General features: G+C 57.0%; 1 protein-coding gene across 1 annotated transcript; it reads left to right on the top strand.

Moving 5' to 3' along the window:
- The first annotated feature begins 1126 nt into the window (after positions 1-1126).
- On the top strand, positions 1127-23989 carry LSS (lanosterol synthase). Its single transcript, XM_081088393.1, has 22 exons — positions 1127-1224; positions 1514-1682; positions 2650-2788; positions 3734-3842; positions 4847-4968; positions 6209-6305; positions 7329-7464; positions 8157-8265; positions 8812-8930; positions 10305-10402; positions 10896-10923; positions 12888-12944; positions 13551-13622; positions 13874-13924; positions 14503-14652; positions 15324-15420; positions 16382-16487; positions 19663-19728; positions 20182-20262; positions 20669-20839; positions 21743-21821; positions 22317-23989. Exons 1-22 carry the CDS (start codon positions 1211-1213, stop codon positions 22446-22448), a joined length of 2202 nt encoding a protein of 733 aa, XP_080944519.1. The 5' UTR covers positions 1127-1210; the 3' UTR covers positions 22449-23989.
- The last annotated feature ends 1404 nt before the right edge of the window (positions 23990-25393 follow it).

Genomic DNA, 25393 nt, shown 5'->3' with positions numbered 1-25393 from the left:
TAATTATGTTCAATTTGTAACAATGAAATTGGGGTCACCACAACATGAGGAACTGTATTAACCCTTTGAGTGCCAACCAATATCCTAGGATCTATGCTAAAATTGCCAAGGCATTTTTGCTGATTTTACAGCAGTTTAGGAAAAAAAATTATGAAAATTAGGTAGATAAATGCCAGTGGTCAATTTTAGAACGACAAACATTCAGCATCATAAGTAATCTGCACTTAGGTGCCATTTGTCAATAAAGAGTGAACTACTAGCATCTAATAGTGACAAGGCAGGAGGAGCGTGATCATGCTCCCCGGCACTCTAGGGGTTAAAGGGTCGGGCATTAGGAAGGTTGATCTCACCACTGCAGTTGATCTCATCTAATCTTACGTTTCCAAATATCACCTGAAAACAAATGCATCCCCAGTTCACTAGCCTTGTCCTCTTACCAGAACACCAGCCTACTCAACGCATCCACTCGAATGTCTCATGGCATCTGTCGTAACATGCCCCCCAATCTAAGTTGAAAACTTCCAACCTTCGCTGCTTGAGCAAACTCCCTCCCGCACTCGCGCACCTCCAGCCCGGCCTGGGCTCCGGGCCTCGCTCCCCACCGCCAGCCATCCGCCCTCCGGAACTCCGGCGGGGCGGGACCCTCGGGGGCGGGACCTTCCTCATCACCTCACGGGGGCCACTCCGCCCCGCCGAGCACTCCTCCTCCTCAGCCCTGGTGGCGGAGCTTCGCCCCACCGGAAAGCGGCGTGACTGGCGGTCCGCGCCGCCCCGCCCCCAGGTCCCACTGGCCCACTCGCCAGTCCCCCTCGCCCTGTCCCTGCCCACACAGGGGGCCTCCTCCCGCCCCGGCCCCGCCCTGTTCATCCATGCCCCGCCCACCAGGCCCAGGACCCGCCTCGCCCCGCCTTATTCCACCCCAGGTCCCACCCCAGGTCCCACCCCAGGTCCCACTCCAGATCCCACCCCTTGTCCCAGGCCACGCCCTCTTGACTCAGGTTCCGCCTCCGCCCCGTGGGGCGTCTCCCGCGCCACCACTGCAGTGGCTGGGCACGGCCGAGGGCCCACCCCTGCGGCGTTCTTATTGGTTGTACGGGCATCTTCCCACTGCACTTCGCGTGATAGCGGGTGGCGCGCCCGCGTAGTGCGGAGGCTCACTTGCGGTGGGTCCCGGCTCCGTGTGCAAGTTGCAGAGATCTCGGCGGCAGTCATGACCGAGGGCACGTGAGTCCTCGCGCTGGGTGTCCCACCAGACGGGAGAGCGCGGTCGGGGCGCGGAGGAGGTCCCGCGTGGGCGGGGACCGCCTGGGGTCGGGGCCGAGGAGAGCCGGGTGGGGTGGGGGTGCTGGGGAACCTGGTGGCTGGCGCCTCCGCTTGCCACGACAGATAACGGGGCAGCAGCGAGAGGCCGGAGTGGCGCTGAGAGTGTTTCCTGCCTGCGCGTTGCTGGAGGTGAGACCTCCGGGCTCTGAGCTAAAGAGGAGGCAGGATGACCACTCGTGATCGTTTCCAGGTGTCTGCGTCGTCGAGGGGGACCCTATAAGACAGAGCCCGCCACTGACCTCAGCCGCTGGCGACTCAGCAATGAGAGGGGAAGGCAGGTGTGGACCTACCTGCAAGAAGAGGACCACCCCGGCCGCGGGCAGACAGCGCTGGAAGCTCACTCCCTGGGACTGGACACGGTGGGTGCTCGAGGGCTTCCCACACAGCCGGGGACTCCTGCTCACGTCCCTGATCCTTAGCCGGGAGCACCGGGAACCAGCAGGGAGTTTCCAAAAGCTGCCCGTGGAGGGTGTCTTCTTCCTTGTTGAAGTGGGAAGTGGCCGGGGCCACATGCCACTGAGGCTGGTTCCTGCGGGAATCAGCTGGTATATATATAGGGCGTGAGTTGAATGAACCCCTTTGCTTCAATTCCTCTATCAGTAAGTCGTCGGTAAGAAACTGCTCTATTTTATTTTTTTATTATTCAGAAAAAAATGTTGTTGGGTTTGTGTGTGTTTTTAATCCTCACCAGAGGATGTGTTCTTACTGAACTTAGAGAGAAGGGGAGGGAGAGAGAGAGGAACATCATAGAGGGGGACCCCATAAGGCAGAGCCCACCGCTGACCTCAGCGACCTGGGTGTGTGCCCTGACTGGGAATCCAATCTGCAACCGTCTGGGGCATGCGCGGACGCTCCCAACCAGCCGAGCCACCTGGCCAGGGCAGAAAAAATATTTTTGATCCAGTGAATGTCATAGAAGAAATTCAGCTAGTCAGAGAGTATGCAGTGTAAATGGGTCTCCTGGTTGTGCCCGGGCCGCCAGTTGCTGTGTGGTCCTCTGGCCCCTTCCTGTGAGAGAGAGGCCTGAATTTCAGGTTTGCATGGGCATCGCCCCCGCCCCACCACGCTCTTGGACACTTGGAGAAGTTGTGAAGAAATTTGCAAATATGTTTGTCTGGAAAGCGAAACCATGAGAGTCCACAGCTGTCCTTTTACTTTGCTGAGATGGTAATGCCATCATCAAAGAGTTTCACATTTTTTTAATTGAAACAGCTGAGACTTTTAAAGTAATTCAGATTCATTATTTCGGCTTGGGCTGTAAGTGATGAGGGCTCCTTTAGCCTGGCCACAGACCCCCTGAGGTCTCATCTCTCTTTTCTTTTGCAGGGGAGTTACTTTAAAGACTTGTCCAAAGCCCACACGGCCCATGAGGGGGCTCTGAATGGGATGACATTTTACATGGGGCTGCAGGCCGAGGACGGGCACTGGGCGGGTGATTATGGCGGCCCACTCTTCCTCCTGCCAGGTAGGAGGGTGCTGCCCCGGGCCCGTGGGCGAGGCGACCCTGGGGCATCATTGGGGTACTGGCCTGACCTGGTTCAAGCCCTTGGTGTATGTCTGTGGTGTGAATGAGCAAGCAGGATTGCACCCAGGAGCTCACGTGGAAAAGGGCTGGGGTGGGAGGGGTTACCCTGCACCTTAGTTATCTTGGTGTTGGTGCTGGGAGAGGGGGGTGAAGGCACTGCCAGCCCAGTGTTGTGACAAGGGAAGCAAGGGTGCTCTGGGGGTGGGGGAGGGGTGGGTCTTGCGTCCCAGGCATGCCAGGTGGAGGGCTGAGCCTGTGCAAAGGTGCTGGTTGCAGGCAGGGTGGTCAGTGGGTATCTTTAAGCTCTCTGTTGGCTGCTTTGGCATGTGGACGCACCTTGAAGGAGCTCAACCAGGTGAGCTACAAGTTCGGGTTGGTGAGTGCCAGGAACATTGCTGCTAGGCCCTCCTGGCACGGAATTAGTTTGGCTGGACAAGACTATTGCACCCTAAGAAAACAAAAACAGAAAACTCCTACATCCTGTAAATGTTTCTCTAAAGAAACAATTAGTCTTTTGGCATGAAATTGCCCTTGGGAGCAAGTCAAGGGCTCTGTCTTCTCTTCGGCCCACCTGGAGCCTGTGGGGACTCTTCCCCTGGTCTGCTTTAACCCTGGGCAAGGCGATAGGACTTCAGATGCCTTGGCCACCTCACCTGTGACATGGAGAGGATGGGAATCTGGCTTGAACATATGTGCACATATGTGCATCACTGTGGTGAGCACTGGTTTCGAGGTCCAGAGGAGTAGCCTTCCCAGGCTTGTTTCTGTGCGAAGGAGAACCTTGGGAATAGCTCCCTGTCAGGAGGGGTCCTCAGGAGGAAAGGGGCCGGGATTCGCAGTGCCGAGTGCCTGCTCCCAGGACCAGACGTCTTTTCTGTCACACAGGCCTCCTGATCACATGCCACGTGGCGCGCATCCCTCTGCCAGCTGGATACAAAGGAGAGATGGTGCGGTACCTGCGGTCAGTGCAGCTCCCGGACGGCGGCTGGGGCCTGTGAGTCTGCTCGGCCCTGTCACTGCCCATGTGTGCATACATGTGCACAGATGTTCTTGTGTAGGACATGCACCTGTCGAGGGGCGGGGTGACTGTAACTGTGAACCTGGCATGGATGGGGGAGTGGTCAGTGTCCCAGCTTGTGTTATAAATTGGTTGCATGACCGGCTTAGGGACCTGAGACCCTCACCTGCAGTGAAAACTATCTGGCTGTTATCACGAAGGCAGAAGGAAATTGTCTGACTCTGGGGTGGCAACAGGTGCAGCTGGGGCTGGCCAGCTCTCCCTCGTCTCAGCCTGCCTTTCTGTGGCAGGGCTTGCTCTGGGATCAGGACCCTCCCCCAAGGTGGCCACCTGCCTGCCCACCCTGGTTGTGGGCTCTGGTGGGCCAAATCCATACCACCGGCCCCCATTACAGAACCCTAGGGGAACAGCTCAGCCTTTCTCAACAGGCCTGTGAGCCCCAGCTCTGGCCTCTGGGTCTCAGCACGTCATGACAGATGCTGAGGTGTCACCAGTGCTGTATGACTGCACAGGGTGGTAGCGTGCCCTTACACGTTGCCCTGCACTGTGTTCTGTGTGCCATGGTGCTGAATGGGGCTTAGATGGATTATGTTGATTGAGGTGTGGGAAGTAAGCAGAGGAGGCAGGCAGGTTCTGCAGGGCCGGTTTTGGTTGTCATGGGAGGTGGCTGTTCTGGGTGTTTCTTGTGTTGTCCTGTTATGTCAGTGTAGGATGTGTTCCATTCCTGTGCCTGGGACCTGTACTGCTGGGGTGGCTCCAACTTGGATAAGAGTGTCACTGACAGCCAGCTGGGAGTCCGCCCTGCCTGCTGAGTGGGGACACACATGTCAGGGGCAGCCCTAAGTGGCCCTAAGAGAAGGCCGAGCATGTGTGCTCACTGCCCCTCATCACCTCCTGAGGACATTGAACTGAAAGCATTGCTTAATTTCTTAGAAGTAGTAAAAGATGTCACTTTCCCGCCATGCCTCCCGCTCCTATAGGCACATTGAGGACAAGTCCACGGTGTTTGGGACGGCACTCAATTATGTGTCCCTGAGAATCCTGGGTGTTGGGCCTGACGATCCTGACCTGGTACGAGCACGGAACCTTCTTCACAAGAAAGGTATGCCCTGCACAGCACATGCTGAGGGTCCAGGCTACTTTGCTTAATGAGTTCTTGCAAATGAGAAATAGAAAGATGCCCCTTCACCTGAAACAGTGGGCGAAACACGTGAATAGGGAATTCATCAAAGCAGAGAAGTAGAAACGGTGTAACCTTACCAGTAGTTTTTGAAAAAGCAAATTAAGATAACCATATACCCTCCTGTTTGCGGGGTGGGCTCTAGCAGGTAGCACCTCTCCCCCTGCCTGTGTGCTCTGAAGGCTGTTCATTGCAGCCCGGGGGCGGCTCCATGGCTCCCGCGGACTTGAGACCTTTCTTGCTGCTCTCCAGAGCCTGGCAGGCCTCACCACCTGTCTCTCGTGGCCACTCCTCCGTCCACCTGTCCTCCTGCTCCGGTGCTCACACACAGGGGCTCCTGTCAGCTCCTGGAAGTCCCTTCGCGCCTCAGGGCTCTGCATGCTGCTCCCTCTGCCTGGGATCCTGCCTTCCACCCCACCCCACTGCTGTGGGAGTTCCTCCTCATCCTTCCCCTGGCACCTGGGATGTCCGTCCTCTGGGAGCCATCCCTAACCTGTGTGCATCCTAATGAAATCCCACAGTCTTCTCACGTGTCGCGCTTGCAGTGACTTCCTCGTTAGCTTCTGGTCTCACCAGCTGCTTTCAGGCTCCTTGCCTAGGGAGGGAATGTGTTTGGGCCACACTTGCTTCCCTGGTGGCTCCTGCGTTTTTTACTTCTGAACACGTGAGTCTGGGCGAGGCCTCCTTGTGAAGCACAGCTGGGATGGTGTTTCTGTGCCTGGGACCTGTGCTGCTGGTGTGGCTCCAACTTGGGCCAGAGTGTCACTGACAGCCAGATTGGAGTCCCGCTCTGCCTGCTGAGTGGCCGCCCTGCCTGCTGAGTGGGGACACGCGTCAGGGGCAGCCATAAGTGGCCCTAAGAGAAGGCCGAGCATGTGCGCTCACTGCCCCTCATCGCCTCCAGGCCCATGTGATACAGGCTGCTGTGTGCATCTGGGCCCCTCACCTTCCCAGGTAGCTGCCTGTGTGTCCCCTTCCTGAAGGTTGGGCTGTGAATGCCTCTCCTGGGGCTGCACACACTCATGTTGGGGAAGCTGCTGACCGACCCCGTGGCTGTTGTGTGGGGTTTGGAAGCCTTTGCTCTCAGTTCAGACAAGAAGGGCACGCATGACTCCCGAGGGTCCAGTTGGAGGGAGATAACATGGGCTTGTTCTCTCTCCAGGTGGAGCTGTGGCCATCCCCTCCTGGGGGAAATTCTGGCTGGCCGTCCTGAACGTTTACAGCTGGGAAGGCCTCAACACCCTGTTCCCGGAGATGTGGTAGGCTCGCCTCTGCGGGGTCATGGCAGCCCGGTCCCTGCTGCCTTACTGAATGGAATGACAGGGCCCTCGGTTCCTGCCTGAAGAATATTGGAAGGAAGGATAGGGGTGCCCTGAGTTGGGCCAAGTGGTGGGTGGGTCACCCTGCTGGGCTGTTACAGGGCCCCTGGAGCACTGTCAGCAGGGTGTGGTCCCTCAGGGAGCATCGGGGAGGTTGCGGAGGGGAGGGGCTTGTGTTAGATGACTTTGGTGGAGGAAGGGCACATGGTGAAGGGGCCACTGGGGAGTGACAGCGGGGTTCTGCTGGAAGGGCAGAGGGCCGGCCTCCACAGCCATGAGGTGGGGTGGTGGTGGCAGAGGGACAGCAAAGTGAAGTGGGCGGAGGGGCTCTGTTACTCAAGGTTAGCCAATCTGGAAGGGGACGGCGCGTGTCTTGGGGCCATTACAGCATTCCTCACTGGCGGGCTTGCCAATTGGACGTGAACCTCAGCAGTGTGTAAGGGCCCCGAATATGAGGACGAGGGCTTGAAGGGGAGGGTAGAAAAAATACCCCCGGTACTCACCCACCCGGGAAGGTGGCCTGGCTATGCTGATGTCAGAAGACACATGTGTGGAGGTCACGATCAAAGGCTCAGGCCTAACCGTTTTAAGTAAACTTTTCATTTTGGAATAGTTTTCAATTTCCAGAAAAGTTGCGAAGGTAATCCAGACCTGTCCCAGAGACCCCTCACCCGTTTCTCACTATTAACGTTCCATGTTACCGTGGTTTGTCTGCCACTACAGAGAAACCACAGACAGTCCTGAACCTTAGGACCGCAGTCTCCTGGCTTCAGGATGCATTTGGCTGAACCAGAAGTGGCCTGCACCCTGGGGCGCCCAGGGAGGGGGTTTGACCGCTTCCCTTGAGAGCATGGTTGTGCTCGGCCACTCTGAGTCCATGTTTGGGGGGCGTGGGGCTGTGGTGGTGCTGATGGCGGGGCTGGGGCTCCTGCTTATCCACTGCCCCCCCCCCCGCCCCCCCAGGCTGTTTCCTGACTGGATGCCTGCACACCCCTCCACACTCTGGTGCCACTGCCGTCAGGTCTACCTGCCCATGAGCTACTGCTATGCCACCCGGCTGAATGCTGAGGAGGACCCGCTGGTCCAGAGCCTGCGCCAGGTGAGGACCTGGGCCTGGGTCATCCTCAAGGTCGGCTGTGCTCGCCTGGTCCCATGGGCCTGCAGCGCTGAGCCCCCCGAGGTTAGGGCAGGGGTGGGCAACCTTTTTGTGAGTGCGTGCCAAAACCAGCAAAATCTCCGACTCAAAATTCTTCTGCGTGCCAACCCTAATTTTTTGAGAACATGTTACGCCTACTTGATATCTCTTAAGGTGTAGGTATGTGAAGAACCTTGAAGAAATAATAAAATTCATTTGAGCGACAAAAACACAGTATATGATGATGAAAAATACATTTATTTTTAACGTATATCTGTTATGTAAAATTATTTATCTAAGATGCACCTACACTGAATTTATCTGAAAAATAAAAAAGTCGATATTAAGAAAAAAATTGTAAATGGAAGATTGATTATAAGAGAGGGTTTCATGTGCCAGCGAAAGTTACTGGCGTGCCATGTTTGGCACGGGTGCCAGAGGTTGCCCACCCCTGGGTTAGGGTGAGGCCTCCCTCCCCTTTCCCCTTAGGAATTGCCCAGAGGGCCTCTTGTGGTGGGATGGGGCGCAGGCACCTGTCCCTGGGAAGCAGGCCCTGAGGTGGGTGGGGGTGCGGGGTGTGGATCAGGGCGTGCCCTCGGGGGGCAGAGGGAGAAGACAGCTGTAGGCAGTGGGTGCTGAGGTGCTGTCGTCCCCAGGAGCTCTATGTGGAGGACTATGCCAGCATCGACTGGCCGGCGCAGAGGAACAACGTGGCCCCTGACGATCTCTACACGCCGCACAGCTGGCTGCTCCGTGTAATGTATGGTGGGTGCTTCCCTGGGGCTGGCTGGGCCTCCCTGGGGTCAGCTGACACCGGAGGTGGCGATGAGTTTACTCTCTCATCGTCATGTGGGTCATGCGGTGAGGAGCCGGCTGTGTGCGCCTCGTGCCCAGCAGACCTGCCCTGCCCTTGGAGTGATCCTGGGGCTTGGGCCCCTAGATGAGAGAACTGGGAGCTGAGGGCCTTGGAGGGCGCAGTCATTCCTCCTTGGGGGAGAGACTGCAGTCCAGGCTCACCTCCCTGTGGGACTCCCGGGAGACTGGCACTGCATGCGGTGTGCGGGGCCCTGGGTGGTCGCTGGGTCCCTGTCCTGTCAACTGGGTTTCTACTCACGGAGTCCTCCTAACATGGCAGGGCAGCATGCCAATGTGTGGGGGCAGGCAGGGTGTGGGGTGTGAAGGGCATGGGGCACAGCAGAAAGGAAGGCAGAGCAGGGCAGGCTGGAAGGGCCCAAGTGGCCCTGTGCCTGGCTGGGCTGAGGCCAGGAGCTCCTCTGTGCCCTGTGCTTGCTGATGCCCTTGCCCCCACAGTAATCCTCAACCTGTACGAACGCCACCACAGCGCCAGCCTGCGGCAGCGGGCCATCCGGAAGCTGTATGAGCACATTGTGGCCGATGACCGCTTCACCAAGTGCATCAGCATTGGCCCGGTCAGTGCCACTAATCGCTGGGTGTCAGCCTTGAGTGGGCACTCGCCTGCAGGCTTGGGGTGGGCGAGGACCCAAGGAGGAAGGCCCAGAGACCGGGCTCTGGGGTTGGGAGTAGGGACTCTCTGCAGGCGACCCTCTGCTCCAACAGGACCCCATTTAGTCCCCACCTGTGTGCTTGGCCCTCCCCCCACCCCCACCACCTGGTGCAGTGGTTCTCAACCTTCTGGCCCTTTAAATACAGTTCCTCAGGTTGTGACCCAACCATAAAATTATTGTCGTTGCTACTTCATAACTGTAATGTTGCTACGGTTATGAATTGTCATGTAAATAATCTGATATGCAGGATGGTCTTAGGCGACCCCTGTGAAAGGGTCGTTCGGCCGCCAAAGGGGTCGCGACCCACAGGTTGAGAACCGCTGACCTAGTGTGTCTGAACACTGCTCTTTGAGGCCACTTTCTCAGGATCTTTCTGGCCAGCCCCACTCCTAGTAACTCCTATCTGCCCTTCTCGTACGGGGGTTAGAGCAGCAGGGGTGCGTGGGTTCCATTCCTGGATCCTGCCAAGCCCCGTGACGTGGAACTCTCATTGCTCTGAGGTTCTGGGCTCCTGACCTGGCTTTGCCTTGTGGGGCCAGGTGTGGACACACCTGTGGGACCCTGTGGCCAGGTGCACAGCGGCCAGTGCAGGGTCGGGGAGGCCGGCTCAAGGCCATGGGCGACGGGTGCAGGAGGCAGAGCAGTTCTGAGCCCTGGCGGGGCGTGACTGGGGCTTCGTGAGGTGCGCCCAGTCGGTGCAGTGCCGCCCAGCCCCGCTCCCGACCCTGCTCCCAGGCACTTTCTGGGCCTCAGGGGACCCCAGTGGATCGAAAATGCTGATGCCCCACAGCGCAGTCAGTTGTGTTCCTTTTAGCAGCACCGTGACGCTCGGCTTTGATTAATGTGCGTAAAGCACGTCTGACTTAAGTTAGATGTAGGCTTTAGTTGGATCTTGCCTTAGGAGATCCCAGAGTGGAAGGTCTGGGCCTCTAGAACATGCCATTCTGAGCAGGCAGGTCTGGCCTGCATCTCCCCTGTGCCCCTCTGTCCCCAGGAGCCCATGTTTCCCAAGCCCACCCTGCTCACTTGCCAGTTCCCTGGGCTCACACCTCTTACAGGTCTCCCTCCCTCCTCTGCGCACACCTTCTGCCCCTTCCCACTTCCCTCGGAGACCAGGTTTCCTGGACACCACAGGGGCTCTGTCTCTCAGGCCTGGAAGCAGCGTGTGCTTGGGAAACGTGGGGTAGACCAGAAGGCCCGGCCTGGCCTGTGGGGGCTGTGCTGGGCCCTCGGTGGGGTTGGTGTGAAGCAGAGCCCTGACAGTCCCGCCTCCTGCAGATCTCAAAAACCATCAACATGCTCGTGCGCTGGCGCGTGGACGGGCCGGCCTCCTGCGCTTTCCAGGAGCACGTCTCCAGGATCCCCGACTACCTCTGGTGAGTGTGGGGGGAGGGCCCGGTTGGTTGGTCTCACCCTTTGTCTGACTGGCGTGGCTGAGAGCCCAGAGCAGATGTTTGAGGGCCCCGCAGCCGCAGCGGCAGGCGTGTGACTATCTCCACCTTCATGTCCCAGCGAGGGTGCCATGGCGTCTGGTGTGATGCTGGAACCAATAGTTTCAGGGTCGTGGAAGCTGAGGAGGGTTGTGTTTGAGTGGAAAGGTTCACCCCTTAGTGCAAACTGGGTGCTTCTAGGAGGCAGAACCAGGAAGCCTGTGAGCGGACAGGGCAGCTTCAGGCGAATGTCAGGAAGGCTTTGGTGACAAGGAGAGCTGGTCAGTTATGGGTTGTGCCTTGGAGGGGTCTCCTGCTGCCCTCTCACCCGGCTGGGGAGAGGGGGCTGTCCTAAGTCTCCTGCCCATGCAGGCTCTGGGCACCGCCTGACTCCCAGCTCTTCGTGCTCTGCTTCCTGACCTGGCTTTTCTCTTCACAGGCTGGGCCTCGATGGCATGAAGATGCAGGTGAGAGCTGCAGGGCCGGCTGCCGGCTTCCTCTGCAACCATTCCTGCCTGTGGGTTTGTTGAGATTTACAAATCACTCCTAACAAGGCCTGGCAGTGTGATGAGCGGCTGCAGGCCCTCCATCCTGTCTCGGAGGGTTCATGGTGCGCCTCCAGGGCTGGGAAGTGTGCAGGAGAGCCTGGAGCCCTCGGGGTGTGGGAGCGCTGAGGGTCAGAGTCCTCCACGGTTCTGCAGCCACCATGCGGGAGCGCCTGTGAGCCAGAGTAGTTCAGGACTGCAGGCCAGGAGCAGAAAGTGACCTCAGAGCCCGCACAGTGGCCTGACTAATGAACTGCAGGCCTCAGGTAGGAAGAGAGCCCTGCCCCCAGCCTAGCACCTGCGGAGCTGCTCCCACCCTCAGGGTTTGTGGCTTCGTCCCTCAGCCCTGAGATGCACTCCCCTGCGCCTTTCTCTGCAGGTGTCTCATCGGTTTGTGTAGGTGATCTGACGCCATCACCCCACCTCCCAGACCCCCAGCATGTTTTCTGTTTGTGACCCTGGGGTGGGATGCCACAGTGCAGGGCTTCCTGGGCTGACCTCCTCCAGCTACAGGGGCCCTGGAAGCAGCAGGCCTTGGAGCCGTTGGGCCACCCTGAGGGGTTTTGTCTGCTGAACCCGCAGGGCTCAGTGTGGGAATGCAGAGGTTCCAGCGGGGCCTTGGGGTGCACAGGCCACTGGGCCTTTGGGAGGGGCCCTGGGCCAGCGCTCCCAGCGCAGAGCTCACCTCGGTGCCCTCCAGGCAGGCCCTGAGCCCCTCTCCCAGCGCCTGACTCCCACACTGCCAGTCTCTTGTAAAAGGATTTTCAGAACATGCCAACTGCCCTTTCACGTCCCAGCGCTCGAGGGCTTCTTTGTCTTTAGGAAACGTCTCTGCCACCGCGGAGTCAGGGATGCCTTAGTGTGGTTTGTGCTGGGCTTGTGGGCATCCGGATTAGAGCCCAGTGGCTGATGCTCTCTGCTAGCCATCTTCCAAGTACCTTCTCTCCTGGCCACCTGCCTCTACAGCAGTGGTTCTCAACCTTCTGGCCCTTTCAATATAGTTCCTCATGTTGTGACCCAACCATAAAATTATTGTCGTTGCTACTTCATAACTGTAATTGTCGCTACTGTTATGAATCGTCATGCAAATAATCTGATATGCAGGATGGTCTTAGGCGACCCCTGTGAAAGGGTCGTTCGGCCGCCAAAGGGGTAGCGACCTTCAGGTTGAGAACCGCTGCTCTAAAGGGTCCACCTTCTGGATCCGACCGGTTTCTTCCTCTGGGCCCTGTATTTTCAGCAAATCGGCCGTTAGGCCCCGAGGGTTGATGTCCTTCGGGTTTCTTTTGGCCAGGCAGTTTTCCTGGTGGTGTGAGTTCTTCCCACACATCCCACTGGGCCCCGATCCTGCGGTTGTTAGCGCCGCAGGTGGTCTGGGCTCAGGTGTTTCCACTCCCATCCCAGTTATCCACATGCCTGTCACAGTCCTGCGCTGCCTCACTGGGGTTTGGTCGTCGGTGCTCCGGTGGGACCTCAGTGTTGACCAGTGAACCAGGCTCCCGGCTTGGATTTGAGGGGGCCTTCCTAGCCCCTTCGAGGCCTCAGCCAGGCCTTACCACCTCAGAAGTGGGGGGTGTTTCTGGTCATCACAGTAGGGCCAGAGGCTGTCCTAGGGTGGATAGAGGCCACAGGCAGTGGAGACCACAGGGGTTGGCTGTCGGAACCCTGAAGTACCCTGACACAGTCCTTTCCTGCCTGGCGGCCCGATGAAGGCAGGTGGGGCTGCCTGCAGGACCGGCCCCCGCAAGCCATCATGGGCTTTGAAGGGTGCTCCTGCCTCTTCGCGGGAGCTGGTGGGAGCCTCCGGCACTGACAGATTCCGAGAGGCAGTGGGTGGCTGGGAGGACGCTGCCTGGCTGCTGCAATGGTTCACTCTTTGTGTGCAGGGCACCAATGGCTCGCAGGTCTGGGACACCTCGTTCGCCATCCAGGCGTTGCTGGAGGTACGTGGCTGTTTTCGTGTTCCCTGGCCTCCAGCTGATCTCGTGCACCTACCCCTGTGGCCCAGGACACAACACCTGCTGACCCTGACTCTTCGCTTTCCTGGGCTCCAAGGCCTTGGCGATGGATCGGCTGAAGCAGGGTCTTTTCTGGGCGGTGGGCTGGCTCGGAGGCTTCTGGAACAGGGAGGCTGGAGAGGCTGCCCCGGGAGACATGGCAGTGGGGACTGCTCCAGGCTCTTCTCCTGGACACTCTGAAAAGAGCCACTGAGCATGCACTAGTGAGAAGCGGGAGTGTGTTTTTATTCTGGTGGAATGAGGTCATGGAATCCTGGGGAGCCCTGAGGAGGGGTCAGGCTATGTGGGGCCGGGCTAGCGTATGTGGGGTTTGCCGCGGACAGGTCAGGACCCTGTGAGTGTGGGTGGGCGGGTGTGGTGTGGACGTCCCTCCTGCTCACACCATTTTTCCATCACGTCTTTCTGACTTGTCGGCAGACACCTAAGACCCCGGGTGGGTTTGTTCCTGGTTCCCAGCGGTGGCAGCCGTCCGGAGACCAGCCTACCCCACAGGCGCCTGTGGCCAGCGGCTCAGCTTCTTCTCTCTTCCAGGCGGGCGCACACCACAGGCCCGAGTTTTGGTCCTGCCTGCAGAAGGCGCACGAGTTCCTGCGGACCTCACAGGTGAACCCTGGGGGCTGTGAGGGGCTTCCCATGGGCAGAGGTCCCCCCCCCCCTCTCCAGCTCAAGGGGTGCCTGATTGTGTTTCCCAGCAGTGGGCAGGGCTCTGGGCGGTGGGCCGTGGGGGTGATGCCTCGAGGGCCGCAGCACCAGACTCCCCATGTCCTGCTGTGCCTGCCCCGCCGCGGTGTCTGGTGTGGTGGTGACATGTTCCCTCCTGTGCTTTCCACGCATGCCCTTCGTACACTTCCCAGGTCCCAGAGAACCCGCCCAATTACCAGAAGTACTACCGCCAGATGAGCAAGGTACCTGCGTCGTGCCTGCTGCCCCAGGCCCTGGGAGAGGCTGCCTGTTAGCTGGGTCGGGCCTTTCAGGGGGGCTCCTCCCTCGGTGTCCTGGGGCTTCTTGCTCTTACGGATGCATGTGGGGGTTCCAGCGATGCTCCCGAGACACCCCGACTGAGGTGCATGGCTGAGGCAGCTGAGCCGTGTGGCCTCTTCCCATGCTATGTGCACGTCTGTGCCCTGAGACGCTTCCAGACAGATACACGTCTGGACGTGAAATAAGCTGTTGGGCTGTGAATTAGAGTGATGGGGGGAGGAGAGAGGGCAGAAGGGGCTGTTTTCTTCCGTGTGTGTGAGTGTGGACAGCTGTGGCTGCGTCCTCCCGGGGGTCAGGAGGGTGCCTATGGCCCTTTCTGGTGCCCATCGTGTGATGGGGTGTGAGGGCGACGCTGGGGAGAGGCTATAGTCCGTGGGGTTCTTGTGCTAGAAGCTGGAGGCCCGTACACGTGTGTGTGGCTTGGGGCTGTCGCTCCCCACGGGTGTGGAGGGTGCAGGGGCTTTGGGTGATCCACCCCCCAGTCACAGTCTTTGCTCTCCAGGGCGGCTTCCCCTTCAGTACTCTGGATTGTGGCTGGATCGTCGCCGACTGCACAGCTGAGGCCTTGAAGTCTATCCTCCTCACGCAGGAAAAGTGTCCTTTTGTCACCACGCACGTCCCGCGAGAGCGGCTCTTCGATGCTGTTGCTGTGGTGAGGCTGCTGGGCATGGGGCTCTGTTCCCCAGGTGCTGGGGGCGCCGTGCACGCAGGGGTCCCTTGGGTCCCATTAGTGTTGCAGAGGAGCTGTGCACGCACGTGTACTTCCCACAGGGTCTGTACCAGCCAACACTCAGGGCCAAGACCGTGAGCCAGAGGGGCATGTCCTCTGATGGCACCTGTGCTGGGCCAGCAGGAGGTCCTGGCTGGGTGTGTGCGGAGCCCTGCGCTTCCCAGTGGGTGTATGAGCCTTGGGCTGGTCTGGGGTGGCTGCTGCGGCCCTGTTTTCTCTCTAGTTCTGGAGGCTCCTTCGGGGGGGCTGGCAGTCTCCACTGGGTATCTGGTAAAAGAGGACACGCCTTTCAGCACATCCATTTCAGTGCGTGTCGTACAGCAAAGGGCACGTGGTTCCACAGCACATACATGACTTACAAATGCGTGAGTGTGTCAGGGTGTGTTCCCAGACAGTTACTCATGGTGTAGCTGGTTGAGAAAGGTTGCAGCCCATGCTCAGGGCACCTGAGAGTCTTGGTTTGATGTGAAAACTCACCCTGCTGCTCACCCCTGCCGTCCCTGCTTAGCCCTGAGTGCTTCCGAAAGCCCACCCACCTAGCCTCGGCTGCTCGCACATGCTCAGCGCTCACGATGTGCGGTCTCTGGTTTTAGTTGCTGAGCATGAGAAACCCTGATGGGGGGTTTGCCACCTACGAGACCAAGCGTGGAGGGTACCTGCTGGAGCTGCTTAACCCCTCGGAGGTCTTCGGTGAGTGGCTGGCCCAGGGCGTCTGGGCACAACCCGGGCCCTGCCCGCCCGAAGGCACATTCTCTGACCAGAGTCCTGAGGTCTTTCCCCCGGCCAGGGGCAGTGCCCACAAAGGCTCTGGAGGATGATGGCAGATCCTTTAAGGAACCCCCCAATCACTGGAGCGTTCCATGCTCCCTGACCTCCACAGTTGACTGTGATGCCCCTGCCGTAAACGGAAAGCTGTGGTTCTGTCGCAGAGTCACAGCCGGCTCTGGCCCGAGCTGGGCCGACTCCTGCTCTGTCCTCCATGGAGACCCCCTGCTTCCTGATGCTCCTGCAGGGGAGGTGTGGTGGGTACCCTCTCTCCCTGTTCCTTGTGTTGTGTCTCTCGTTCTGGTCTGTCAGGGCCAGTTCTTTACTCTGACCCGACTTTTTGTGCCTCTGTACCCCTCCTGTAACTGAAACATGATCCAGTGGAGGGTTTTCAGGGTGGGGTGCATCTCTACTGTATCCTTCTGCTGGCCTGGTTGTCCTAGTAGATGGACCTCTAGTCAGTGGTTCTCAACCTTCTGGCCCTTTAAATACAGTTCCTCATGTTGTGACCCAACCATAAAATTACTTTCGTTGCTACTTCATAACTGTAATGTTGCTACTGTTATGAATCGTGATGTAAATATCTGATATGCAGGATGGTCTTAGGTGACCCCAGGTCGTTCGACTGCCAAAGGGGTTGCGACCCACAGGTTGAGAACCGCTGCCTAGGTCACTCGGTCACTCGGTCACCAGGTCACTTGTGCAGGTGCCACCTGGTGGCTGTGTCCCTGGGCTGGTCACAGGTGACACCTTCCTCGCTTCCTCCAGGCAAGGGTCAGGCTCTTGATGAGCCTTGCAGGCCCCGCATGTTACAGTGCGTGTTCTTCACGATTTGGCCTGAATCGCCGAGGTGAAGCTCACAGGCCTGGATCCTTCCCTTTCACAGGGGACATCATGATCGACTACTTGTATGTGGAATGCACCTCGGCCGTGATGCAGGCGCTGAAGCATTTCCACAACCAGTTTCCGGAGCACAGGCCGGGGGAAGTCAGGTAAGGGCCCCGCCGCTCAGCCACAGGTACCCCCGGCTGGGTCAAGAGCTCAGGCGCTGCCAACAGACATGGAGGGCTGTTGTCCTCTAAGGAAGCCCATCATATAAAGGGGCCCTGGAGGGAAGCTCATTTAGATATGAGAGGGGTTTACACCTGGTTGCACGCCCTGAAATGCATCAGACATGTACTGGGGGCTCCAAGGAGCACAGTTATAACAGAAGCGAGTTATTTTTCACATCTTAATAATGTTACGGATCCATACCCCTAGCTCCACCTGTGTCCACATGTAGTTTTATTTTATTTATTATTTAAAAAATATATCTTTATTGATTTCAGAGAGGAAGGGAGAAGGAGAGAGAGGTGGAAACATCAATGATGAGAGATAATCATCTATCCAGTGGTTGGCAAACTGCGGCTCGTGAGCCACATGCGGCTCTTTGGCCCCTTGAGTGTGGCTCTTTCTAAGCCTTAGGAGTACCCTAATTAAGTTAATAACAATGTACCTACCTATATAGTTTAAGTGTAAAAAATTTGGCTCTCAAAAGAAATTTCAATCATTGTCCTGTTGATATTTGGCTCTGTTGACTAATGAGTTGGCCGACCACTGATCTATCCGCTGCCTCCTGCATGCCCCACACTGGGGAATTGAGCCCATAACGCAAGCATGTGCCTTGACCGGGAATCGAACCATGACCTGGTTCATAGGCCAGCGCTCAACCACTGAGTAACACCGGCTGGGCCGACATGTAATTTTTAAACCTTGTTGTTGAAGTCTGACATGGGCAGGGCAGCATGCAGACTCTGTGTGGTGCCTGAGGAACTGTCGTGAAGTGGACAGAATGTGTGGCCGGCCGCATGGGGCACACACATTGCCGAAGCTCCCTCCCCTCCTGGTTCTGTGGCTGCTGGGTTCTTGCACCCGAGAACCCAAGTGGGGACTCCCGGGCCTGGCTTCCTTCCCTCGGCCTCCTGCTCGGGAGACGAGGCCTGCGGAGCAGCCGTTCACACTGTTCTTGGCCATCGGCACGCGTGCTGAGTGCAGATGCCACGCTGTGTCCCCATGCTTGTCATGGGCCCGTGGGGCTGTTCGTGCTTATTAAGAATCATCCTGCTGTGAACAGGTGTTTATCTTTTGGGTACAGAGGATGTTCAGGAGTGACGGGCTGTGTCCCAGGTACATGCTGCTGGCTCCTGTGTGGGACAATTCCCTGTCGTGTGTTTCATGGTGAACCTGGTGGAAGCTCAGTTTGGTCCTAAGCTTTCCTTTTTATATGTTGGGTTAAATTTGAGCTGTTTTGTTTAGGATTTTTACAACTGTGGTTGTAAGAGAAACTGGTCTGTAATTTTCCTTATTATAATGTCTCTGTCAGGGTCTCCTGTGAAGCGATGCTGGACAGTATATTTTCTTTTTATGTTCTCGGGAAGAATTTGTGAGATTTCTGCTGTTTTGTCCTTATGTTTGGAAACTCCATCTGGGCCTGGAGTTTTCTTTGTGGAAAGTAGTAATAGTGGCATCTTTGTTGTAAAGATTTTTTAAAGGGGACTGCTTCTAATATTTCTCCATTAAGAAGGATATTTGTGGTAGGTTTTTGGTAGTTAACCTCTTTTCTGGGTAACAAAGTTCTTTTTTATAATTTTGTTAAGTTGTTTCTTTCCCTCTGTTGTGAGCAGGTATTGTGTTTAGCAAGTCATTTTTCAATGTCTATGAGATGATTATGTATTTATCTCCTAATGTCCTGGATGACTCTTGTAGACTTTTCTAATGTTAAAACACCTTTGCATTTCTGGAATGAACCTGACTTAGTATATCTCTACCATGTTCAGTTCCCAATGTTTAGTTAGAATCTTGCATCCACACCCGTGGCTGCCGAGCTGTGACATAGCTCAGCCCTGGAGGCACGTGCCTCGCCTTCCCTATCCGGCCGTGAAAAGCTAATGCTGGGTCCCTACAATGAATTAGGGAGTGTTTCTCCTCTTCCTAGTCCATGGAAGAGTTTGTGTGAGATTAGAATGCTTGTTCGTGATAATTTAATAGAATTCACTTATAAAACTTATAGGCCTGGGGTTCTTTTTCTGGGAAAAGTTCACATTTTTGACTCATGTCTTTAGTAGTTATAGGACTATTCGGGATCTCTGTTTCTTCTTGGGGTCATTTTTGATAAGTCAATTTTCCTGGTAATGTGTATATTTTGTTTAAATTTCAAATGTGTTGTCTTAACTTTTCTCATTTTATCTTAACTTTGATTTCCATTATACCTATAGTCATACTACTCTTTTTATTACTGATATAATTTATTTGTACCTTCACCTCTGTATTTGTTTCCTATTACTGAGTAACAATACTGCTACAGAATTGGCTTAAAACAATGTGCGGGGATCACCTCCCAGCTTCTGGGCCCTGTCACCAGCTGACCACTGTCTCTTCTGAGCACTGACTGAGGAAGATCTTCTCTGAGCTCGTGTAGTTGTTGGCAGGTGTCCAGTCCTGTGCATTGTCAGCCTCAGGGCCTGTTTGCTTGCTGACTGTTGGCTGGAGGCCACCCTTCATTTTTGGCCCAGGGGGCCTCTGTGCAGCTTTGTGAAAGCCGGCAGGGGGAGAGAATCGAGAGAGAGGGACTCTGCTGGCCAGAGGAAGGCCAGCGTGTCACGCGATGCGGTCAGAGGAGTGATGTCCCATCAGCTCTGCAGGAGCTGACGGATGACATGGGGTGAGCCCCGAAGGCAAGGGTCACGGCACCTCAGGCTGGGCTTGTACCCTTCTCTGGCCTTTCTAGAGAACTGGTCTCTTTATCTGAAGTACCAGTTAGACTTGCGATGGGGCTTCTCTGTCCTCTAAATCTTTTGTTTTCTCTCTGATTTTTAAATTTCTCTGTAAAATTTCATCTTGTGTGATTTACTCAAGCCCCTGTCACTGACATTGTTTTCAGGGATACTGATCCTGTTGTAGCCGCTTCTAATGTTGGTTCCTCCCTCACTGTTTGCTTCCGTCTTGCATTTCTTTAACTCCCTCCTGTGTCCTATAGTTGCTGGTGTCTCCTCTCTGAGTCGTTGGTTTATTTTTACATATTTTTTAAGGGGACACCATGCTTATTTTTTTTGAGACTATAGACTGGATAGAACTGAGCAAATTGCTGTTTTGCTGGAATGTTCACTGGGCCATCCTCCTGTGTTGCAGGGAGACCCTCGAGCAGGGCCTGGAGTTCTGTCGTCGGCAGCAGAGGGCTGACGGCTCCTGGGAAGGGTGAGTGAGATGTGTCGGCCCCGGGCACGGCTGCACTCACAGCGCGCGTGTGCTACACCAGAGGTCTCTGGCAGGAGGCTGCCAGCCACAGATTTCTGGTGGACCTTGTCCCTTGAGAATGCCGGGCCTTCCCCCTGGCGGTGTTTGGCGAGTGTATGGGGCATGCTCAGTGGCCTGTGCCTTATTTGTTGGGTCTGATTATTCACGTCCTCCCCTCTGGGTTTGGATCAGTTCTTATCTTGCTCGTGGTTCCAGTGGACGAGCTGTACCCGAGGGCTGTGGGCGGGCTTGCCTCACGGGTCTAAAGCTCTGCAGCTGGTGTGGCTTGTGAAGGCCACGCGGATGTTTCTCTTGAAAATAACCACAGCCTCCCCATGCTGGACGTGTCCGTCCTCTCACATCCGCTGAGTGAGGCCTGGGCAGCTGAACCTCCGTTCCCGTGTCTCCCTCCAGCTCCTGGGGGGTTTGCTTTACCTACGGCACCTGGTTCGGGCTGGAAGCTTTTGCCTGCATGGGGCAGATTTACCGCGACGGGTGAGTGCGGGCATTTGCCCCCTGGTGGGATGGGGTCTTCTCAGTGTGATGCTTTGCTGGGGAGTATCTTCCTTTGATGTTTGATTTTGGGGGTGTTTTTACATTTTTTAAAACAGTGGGAGTGGCTCCAGTCCGGGATACTCTCTGGGTTGCGTTGAGGGAAGGGCGGAGGCCTCAGTCCGAGCTGTGTCCAGCGGCCTCATCCAATTCTGCTTGGCTGGGTGGGTGTTCATGGGGTGCTCATGGCAATGAGGCCGCCTGCAGCTACAAAGATTTTCACTTTATCCATGGTGGGTGACCTCAAGTGCAGCCCCCCTCCCCACAGCCCTAAGGAGGCCCGGCCAGGGTGAGAACCCAGGGGCCTGGGACTTCTACTGTGTGAGTGTCTCGTGTCTGGTGTCTGCAGGACTGCCTGTGCAGAGGTCACCCAGGCCTGCGACTTCCTGCTGTCCCAGCAGATGGCGGACGGAGGCTGGGGCGAGGACTTCGAGTCCTGTGAGCAGCGGCGTTACGTGCAGAGTGCCCAGTCCCAGATCCATAATACGTGCTGGGCCCTGATGGGGCTAATGGCCGTCAGGTGGGGGCAGACAGAGGAAGGACACTGAACTTGGGGACTTGGTCGGGATGTGGGCAGCGGAGCTCTGCGTGCAGGGATGGGAGGAGGTGAGGTTGCAGGGTTCCTTGTCCAGAGTTACAGGTCTGTCTGAATCAGTGGGTTCCTGCAAAGAGGCTCGCTACCCACAGCTGTGCTCCGTGGTCCTGCCTGTTTCCACGGTAGAGCTCAGCCATGTGTGTGCATAGGCAGGTGTACACACAGAGGTGTACATGTGCGGACATGCAAACATGGGTACACAAACTCATGCACATGTAACATGCCCATGTATGCATATATGGGCATGCACAGTAGCCCAGTCTGTGCTGCCCTGTTGGTTCGGGGCCATTTGGGGAATCTTCCTAAAACCCCGTACCAGCTAGGCCAGGTTAGTGTGAGCAGGGAACGGGGTCAGGGACCGGCCCCCAGTCTGCCTCCCACAGCTGAGTTTGGTCCTGAACCTGTGAGATGAGCGAGGATTAGCACTGGTGGCTTCTGTGGCTCTTAGGGGGCCTGAGCACGAGTGGGCAGAGGGGCTTGGCCTCCTCCTCTCCTGGGGGTGCAGAAGAGCAGTGCCTCATGGCAGGGCCAGAGCAGCAGGTCTGGGACAGGTGGGGTCCCTCATTGCCCATGTTCAGGCGCTGCCCACCTGGCCTGCTCGCCTTCTCACTCGCTGCATCCTCTACTTCTCGGGGTGAGCTGTGCAGCGAGGGCCTGAGGTGCACTGGTTGTCCCAAGTGGTGCCGATACCTCGTGCATGGAGGGTTAGGTTTTCACGTCTTTGTCCCGTGCTGGGCTGTGGAGGATGAGGGCCAGGTTTTGGCTGCAGCCAGTGGCTGTCTCATCCACAGAGCGGTGATGGTGTGTTCACTGCCTCTTCTTCCTCAGGCATCCTGATGTAGAGGCCCTAGAGAGAGGAGTCAGATGTCTGCTCAGAAAACAGCTCCCCAATGGTGATTGGCCCCAGGTATGCTGCGGGGGCTCTGACCTGTTTCCTATCCCCTCCTGGCCCTGTGTCCCTCACGGGGGGCTCATGGGCGGGGGGATTTGAGATTCCGAGACATGACTCACGAGTGGCCTGTGTTGAAAGCAGACCTAAGCACTAGCTTGAGGGGCGGGGCTGGTGATGCCAGGACGCTGGATGGAGGAAGCCCTCAGGCTCTGCCTGATGGGCCCCTCACTGCCAATCCTTGTGGGCGTGGGGTCACGAGGTCATGTGAGGTTAACCCCCCTCTCTGGATGAGTCTGGTGTTGACACGCCTGTGCAGGACTGGTGACCAGGCAGGAGGGTGCTGCAGGTGGAGGGGTCCGAGAGCTGGGATGTGGGGGGAGGACTGCTGTTGGGGCTCTGCCTCGCTGACTCTCCCCACAAGCTGCCCAGCCCTCCACCTGGGCTCTTGGGTCAGGGAGCGCCTTGCCTACGTGGTGGAGCCTTTGAGTTTACGTCCCTGTGTCCTTTCAGGAAAACATCTCCGGAGTCTTCAACAAGTCCTGCGCCATCAGCTACACAAGCTACAGGAACGTCTTCCCCATCTGGGCCCTCGGCCGCTTCTCCCGCCTGTACCCCGAAAATGCCCTCGCTGGCCACCCTTGAGAGGGGGCCTATGGGTGCCTGGCCGGTGGGTGGCGGGCACCGGCGTCCTGTGGGGATGCTGAGTAAGATTGGAGCATCTTGCCGGGACATGGGTGCCCTGTAGCCCTGTCCCTCACTCCCTCACTCCCCACTTCTGGGGTGAGTCCAGGGACCAAGCCTGCCTAGGGGCATGGCTGCGGGGCTGGGACGGCTTTCTTGACCAATAATAGTTCTCAGCAGTTGTGCCTTATCTGCCTCCTGCCCGGAGCTGGGCTCACCCCCCGGTGGCTCTTCCTGTGTCTCTTGTCTGTTGGACTGGGAGGTGAGAGCGGGGTCAGAGGGGCTGGGCCTGCCTCTTTACCATGCCACCCAGGGCTCGGTGAGGACAGGGACCAGACATGCCAACACTGCCCCAGATCTCCTCCATGCTATATCGAGGTGCAGCCAGTTCGTGGGACCCAGTATCCCCATCTTGAGAGTTGATAGTCCTCTCATAATGACAGAAATGCACAGGGAGGCCAAGCATAACAAAGAGTAGGGGTCGTTCGTGGCTTGTGGTTACCACCGAGGGGCATCGCTGTGTGCCAGGGACAGCTGAGCACCCAGCCTGTCAGTCTTTGCCCACGGAAGTTGGCCAGGCAGGTGTGATGCCCAAGGCACTCGAGTGGCTGCCGTGACCCTCCCACCCTAGTTTTCTCTGAGCTGAAGTGGGAGCCAGATTTCCAGGTGGTGCTTCTTGGGTGGTAAACCTCTCCGTCCCCCTCTGGCTGGTCTAAACCTTTCTGGTCCAGTGTGCATGGACTTGGGGCTCAGAATGAAAAATCAGGGACCTGGGTTTGCCTTTGACTTAGCGGATGAGCGGCTCACATACTCACGGCCTCCCCGGGGGTGTAGCTGTGAGGAGTCACCGAGAGCTTTGATAAGAGTAAAACTCAGGCCTGGTGAACACCCAGAGGCCCCACCCCAACACCACCTCCACCTGCAGTTTCTCTGTGCTGCCTCCTGGACCGATGGCAGCCCCACCCTGCACTCCCCTGGCCACCTCCCCTCCCGGACAGCAGACAGCTGTCTGAAAGCCCTGCTGCCCTTGCCGTTACCTGCCCAGAACCAGCCAGGGCCCGAGGCTTCGCACATGTGGCCCACCTCCTGCTGCTCTCGGCCCTGGGCCCTGTCCTGGGCTGTCCGGGCTCACCAGCTTCTCAGTTTCAGGGAGCAAGAGTAACTGCCTGAAGATAAGCAGGTGCGTCTCCAGTTCTTTCAGGGGAAAATATTTGCCTCAACCTGATTAAAAATCCAGTTCTCTATCCTGGGTAAATCATTGAAGAGTCTTGAATTCAAATTATCTTATTTTCAGTGATCAGATTTTGAATATTATGCTGGGAAATTTTCTCTGGAGTCATACTAGCTTTTCTGCATTCAGCATGATGTAAACTTTTTACCCTTTCCTTTGAGGAAATGTTTAACTCGCAGTGGAAACTTACCTCTAAAAGACTACTTTTCCTTAATATAATCATTGTTGCTACATCAGTTTAATTGAGGCAATAAAAATGTTTAAGAGCCCTAGTCGGTTTGACTCTGTGGTTGGAGCGTGGGCCCTCGGACTGAAGGGTTTCAGGTTTGATTCTGATCAAGGGCACATACCTCGGTTGCAGGCGCGATCCCCGGTCCCTGGTCGAGGAGCATGTGGGAGGCAACCAATCAATGTATCTCTCTCACATCTACGTTTCTGTCTCTCTGTCTCTCCCTCGCTCTCTCCATGCTCTAAAAATCAATGGAAAAATATCCTTGGGTGAGGATTAACAACAATAAGATAGTGCACCGGGACCAGCACACTGGCTGGGCGTTGACAGGATGAAGGCGCTGTGGCATCGAGAAGGTTCTCTTGGGGTGGGAAAGACGTGGGATTTGAATGTGATGGGAGGAGCTGGTGAAGAGGTCCAGCAGGCATCTGCTGTGGGTCCCAGAAGTGCCCACACCCTCCCTCAGGGAGGAGAGTTCCCTCTAACGTGCGGGCCTGTGGGTCCACACACTGGTCCATCTGGGGAAGCGTAGGGGCGTTTAGGATTTAGAAGTCGTCCTTCCTACCATGCCTGACTCGGGCTTGCATTTCTTGAAGCGACATGGTAGGCGTTGGGCAGTCGGGGAAACAAAGGCCTTGTTCTGCTGGGGACACCCCACTTGTCACTCGCACCCAGTGCCGTGATGCTGAGCCAGGAGCGCAGCATCGGGGCAAAAGGGATGGAAGACACTCTGGTTCCTGTTTTGGGCCATGACCCTTCTCTGGAGGGTCAGGAAGCGACCCGTCCGTTGCCTTGTGGCTTCGGAAAAGCAGGACCAAGACCGTAGGAGCCAGGAAATAGCACAGAGCTAAGCTACTTGAGCAGGTGAGGGAAGAGCATCTCGGTGGGGTCCTGTTGGGCGGGCTTCCCAGAGGTCCGGCTGACTGTGTGGCTGGAATCTGGCTCTGGCAGGACTCTGTGAGCCACAGGCCTGCCTGTGATTGGTCCAGACGGCCCCTGTGCTCTGGTGGGGGGGTCTTCAGTTATGTCCAGTAACGGTCCGTGTCAGACACTCCGCACTGTCTGTGCAGGACAGGGCTGTGCCACCCGGGCCCTTTCCACCAGGGCAGCCTCCAACCGCCAGCCCGTGGGAGCCGCTGGAGCTTCTGGGGCTGGGACCATCGTGGCTCCAAGCTGGGCTCCCTCTGTCCTCACTGCCCCTTCCTCCCTCAAGTGTGTGGCCCAGGGCACCAGACACCTGCCCAGGTTTAGGCTGATCAGCCAGCCTCAGAGCCTGGCTGGGCCTGGAGTCGGGAAGTCGCCTGGTCCAAGGTCCAGGGTGACGGGGTGGTGCGGGCGGCTGCACAGTCACTCAGAGTAAAGGCGACGTCCCCACTGGACTTGCGGACTCCCATGGTGTGAATGGGATACCCCCTCGGCCCAATATTCTGGCTGTTCCTAGAAGGT

Source organism: Myotis nattereri, assembly GCF_964212035.1.
Source record: "Myotis nattereri genome assembly, chromosome: 3".
In the NCBI taxonomy this organism is placed as follows: Eukaryota; Metazoa; Chordata; class Mammalia; order Chiroptera; family Vespertilionidae; genus Myotis; species Myotis nattereri.
The sequence above is the reverse complement of the archived record's forward strand: the minus strand, read 5'-3'. Positions and strand labels throughout refer to the sequence as shown.

Coding starts and splice junctions, on each gene's coding strand:
- LSS (XM_081088393.1), top strand. Junction 10,924..12,887: donor TCGATGGCATGAAGATGCAG/GTGAGAGCTGCA, acceptor CTTTGTGTGCAG/GGCACCAATGGCTCGCAGGT. Junction 20,840..21,742: donor ATGGGGCTAATGGCCGTCAG/GTGGGGGCAGAC, acceptor CTTCTTCCTCAG/GCATCCTGATGTAGAGGCCC.